This window comes from Tetrahymena thermophila (genome assembly GCF_000189635.1).
Source record: "Tetrahymena thermophila SB210 genomic scaffold scf_8254246, whole genome shotgun sequence".
NCBI classification, from domain to species: domain Eukaryota; phylum Ciliophora; class Oligohymenophorea; order Hymenostomatida; family Tetrahymenidae; genus Tetrahymena; species Tetrahymena thermophila.
The window spans coordinates 1-4444 of NW_002476106.1; the positions used below are offsets into that span (position 1 = coordinate 1).

At 21.9% G+C, this 4444-nt stretch overlaps 1 protein-coding gene across 1 annotated transcript; it reads right to left on the reverse strand. All coding sequences in view use genetic code 6, as the record gives it.

Moving 5' to 3' along the window:
• Positions 1–842: 842 nt before the first annotated feature.
• TTHERM_002653373 (transmembrane protein, putative) lies at positions 843–4245 on the reverse strand (the record flags this gene model as incomplete). Its single annotated transcript, XM_012800422.1, has 7 exons — positions 843–1174; positions 1230–1343; positions 1474–2526; positions 2749–3076; positions 3136–3849; positions 3903–4034; positions 4085–4245. Coding segments are annotated over 7 exons (2832 nt in total), but the record flags the coding sequence as incomplete, so codon positions are not given.
• Between the last annotated feature and the right edge of the window lie 199 nt (positions 4246–4444).

The following is a 4444-nucleotide window of genomic DNA, read 5'->3' on the forward strand; positions in this document are numbered from 1 at the left end:
GGAACTATCATCTAAATCTTTGTACCTTTTAAGCATTTAAATGCTTCAGATATTCTAAGTAAATATTGATTTTACATTTTGTATAAGTTTAGCTTAAATTTAATATTTTTTTTATTTTAATCTAACTTTTTACACTTTAAACATTATATTTTAATTAATAAAATTTAAAAAAATTTAATTACTATCAAATTTTATTGTTGCTCAGCTTTTTTCTTCTGCCATTTTTTTAATTGTTTCTTTTATTTTAATTTATTCTACTTAATTAATTTATATATTACTAAATGATTCATTTAAAAAGAAAAAATGATCAGATTAATAATTTTAGGTTAGTTAAAAGGTCTATTAAAGTATAAAAAAAACCATTTTAAGTATCATTTTAAAAATAAATGGAAATATTTGGTTTACATAAAGTAGATAGTGAATTGTAAAATATTTTTTAAGTATTTTTTTTCAATTAATTTCTTTAGCTCCTCTCGTGATCATCAATTAAAATTTAATAATTATTTTAAGATTAAAATACTAATTTAAAAGAAGAATAAAATATCTTATTATATTAGCAATAATAAATAAAAATTTATTTAATCTTCTTAAAGTTTTATAAAAGTTAATGACTATTCTAGTATTTAAGAGGATAAAAAAATAATTTTTAAAGAAATTCCTCCTGTTAATTAACTTCAAAAATACCTTGAAAAATTATGTAACAGGATAATAATTTGAAATTTATTAACAAATAAATAAAAAATACTAAAAATATATTTAAATTTCATTTTAATTATTAAAAGAAATTATAAAAATATAAAACTTGTAATTAGTGATACAATCTTTTAATATTTGAAAATTAATCAAATATTTTAATAGATCTTAATTTGTTCACTTTATGAGCCATCTTTAATTTAAGAATTTTTTATTAATTCTATTTCGTTTTAAATTGTTTCCGAATACCCTTTTTAATAGACTTCCTTAAATTGAGAGTTTTCTGTCACATTTTACTTTTAATTATCTTCGATTTAATTGCCTATAGAATTCTCTTTGTTTTAAGAATCTTCTTGAATGTCTCCACTGTGTGCTTATAAGTAAGATATCTTAAATTTAACATTAATTGGTTTTTAACTATTTGTCAAGTGCTTTTATTCTACGCTTAACATTGATTTTGGTTTAAAACTTGCATAAAGTCCTAATTTATTATTATAAAAGTTTAGTTTTTTTTTATATTATATTTTTTAGTTTACTTTCTGTTTAACTGTTAATCATCTATGTATTAAAATTAGAGCTGTCTGTTTCAATGCTCAACATTTATCTGTGACTATTTGGTATAGAATCTAGCTACTTAGTAGGACTTAAGTCTTGTAAAAAAATATTTTCTTAATCTTATTTAGAATTAAGTTAATTATCATTTTCTTGTTGGTTTTATTAAGCTTGTATTTTGTTTTAAGGGAATTTAATAAATTAATTAAATGAAAATAAAAAATTTACTTGTTTTTGTATTTCTAATAGAAGAGAGCATTTCCTTAATTTAATTTTGATTTAACTTTGCAAACTCTTTTAAAGATGATCTGATCTTTTGCTTTAAAGCAGGATTTATTTTTATCTTTCTTTATTTAAAGTATTTTTGTATTGATGGGTATTTTTCAAAAACTTTAAACAATAGATTAATGACTTAATTATATTTGTCTTTTAGTATTCTTAGAGCTATGTAAATGATAAAAAATGAGTTAATCAAAACTATTATTATAAAACAGCCAATTTTCAAATAATTGTATTAATTATTGTTAATGAAGACACAAAGCAATATTGTGAAAGCACAAATTTAAGTTGAATAATTATCAATTTTATTTAATTAATCTTATTAGTAAGGCTTGTATTTATTTGATAGCACTCCATAAAACAAAATAACTAAGTAGATTAAAATACCTTTCACCATTACAACTTAAGAATAAAAGTTCAGAAGAATAATTATCACAATTTTTTGAATGATTTTAATTATCTCCCAAAAATAGACAGAATCTTTATATTCTTAAAATAAAAACCCATATTTTAAATTTATTTTTACATCATTTAAACCATGTCTTCTTTAGGAAATATAAATCTAAATAAATAGAAAAGCAGGTAAAACAATAGTACACAATATCAAAAAAGGTAGAACTAAGGCTATACTGTAAAATTTATATGTATCTGTGTAGCATTAATAATTCATATTAATTAATATGTAATCTGTGTTCATTATTTTTCTACAGGAAAGAAGGCCAATCATTTAAGAAACTAAGTCTGGTTATACATAAAGGAATAAAAATATTGATGCTGTATATACTGAGTAAGAAAAAAGACGCGTTGACTTGTAGTAACACTTTTATATAATTACTTCATATACTAAGTAAACTAACAAAATAGCTAAAGGGCATAGAATGGAAACAATCAATTTCAAATAAATCAAGGGAATGTCAGAATTTAAATCTTTTATTAAACATTCTAAGTAGTCAATAGATGTAGAAATAGGCACTCCTAAGTAAGAAATTGCATCTATTACATCTTTTTATTTAAATATATATGTTATTTTTTATGGTATTCCATTTATTATTTAATTTGATTGATTTTATTTCAATAAATTTTTTTAAAGTCAAAAAATATAAAAAATTTGTTAATTTAAATTAATTAATTAATTATTTTTTGTGTTTATAAGATTAATTAATGAAACTGAAGGTTTATTTTGATTTCAAAAACATTAAATTTTTAAGATAGTAAATAATTTACATGCTCCTATATTTAAATTAAATGAGACAGCTGCAGAGGCAATCTAAATATAATTAACAAAAATCTTCATATAGATTTTTGATTTCTACTCATAGAGAAGGGTCTTTTATCTATCCATAAATGTGTATACATTTTTTTTATAAAAGGCATTTACAATTAACCTTAATCTTTAATTTTTTTTGTCTCTCCTAACAGTGAGATACACAGCAAAAAATATCCATAATATAGATAAAAATAATTTCCATAAATTGTATGTCTATTCTTTACATTTTATGCACTCAAATTTATTTTTTTTTGTATAACTAGTTTTCCAATAAGTACCATACACCTATTTATTTGTGTTATTCTAATAAAAAAAAAATTATTTTTTATAAATTTAATGATTACATCACATTCTTCACACAAGGGCCCTATATTCCCTTCTATACAAACAGCATTTCCATATGAATTTCCTATGCAATTTTCCAATCTATTAGTACATTCAATAATATCTGAGCTGTATTGTTCTTCTCTCCAAAAACCTTGCTTTAAAAGAATTACTCCTCTAGTGCATTCACCTCCAGAAGGGCATGAATAACACCCAGAAAAGTCTAGAGAGTATTTACCTTCATCACAAGTTTAACATTCTTAAAAATTATTATTATACGAAGAGATTATTTCACCTTTATTGCATTCCCTAAAATTAACTTAAATAGGATAGGAATAGTTTTGCTCATAACTTTGAGTATTACTATTAAATATTTTTATTGAATCAGATGTAAATTCAATAAAAGACACTTGCCCTGGCTTACCAATCAAAGTTATTTCTTTGAAGTTTTAATTTATTAAATATAACTCTTGAGGGTATGAAAATTTATCTGTTCCATAATAATCAGCTATATTGTTATGTATTTAAGAATTTTTATCTAATATTGGGTTGATCCCTTGATTAAAAATTCCACCAGCAACCAATGCACTGTTTTAATAAATTAATGTATTTGTTAAAAGGATATTCTATTGTTATGTATTTTATGCTTATGAAATGATATAAATTGCACCTCCATATCCCTACGAAGCTTTATTTAAAGTAAATTTACTGTTAATAAAGTTCAACTAAAATACCTATTGAGAAAAAAGAAATAAATATCACTATAAATACTATAAAATTATTATACATCTTGCTAGCTCGTTTACAAGTAAAAGGCTCCTCCATCCTTATTAACTTCATTATTTATAAAATACGTGTTCTCAATAATATTATTAATAGAATTAAGTCCAACTACTGAGAATTAACCACCATTAGATGACTATTCAAAAATTATTAATTAAATTAAATTAAAAATTAGAATTACAATACCTAAGAATCTATAAATCGGCAATCTTAAACGATTAGAGTAGATTATTAACTTAATATTGATGAGCCTTAACAGTTGTATAAACAAGAAATTGAATTAAAAACTGAATTTTAATTTATTTTTAATTATGAGTTTGTAATCCTGATCAATGAATTAAAAGAGCCTTAATTATTTTATGTAGATTCTTCAATTATTCTTGATTTGGGTATAGATTAGTGTATATTTTAGAATTTGGTATTTTGTATTGTGAGCTAACCTTGGATGAAGTCAATCAGGCTTAGAGTAAAATTGTTTTTTTCAACTATTGAATTTTAAATAGTCACATTTGAAGAAGTAGCACTCATTAAAAGAGGGAAGAGCTT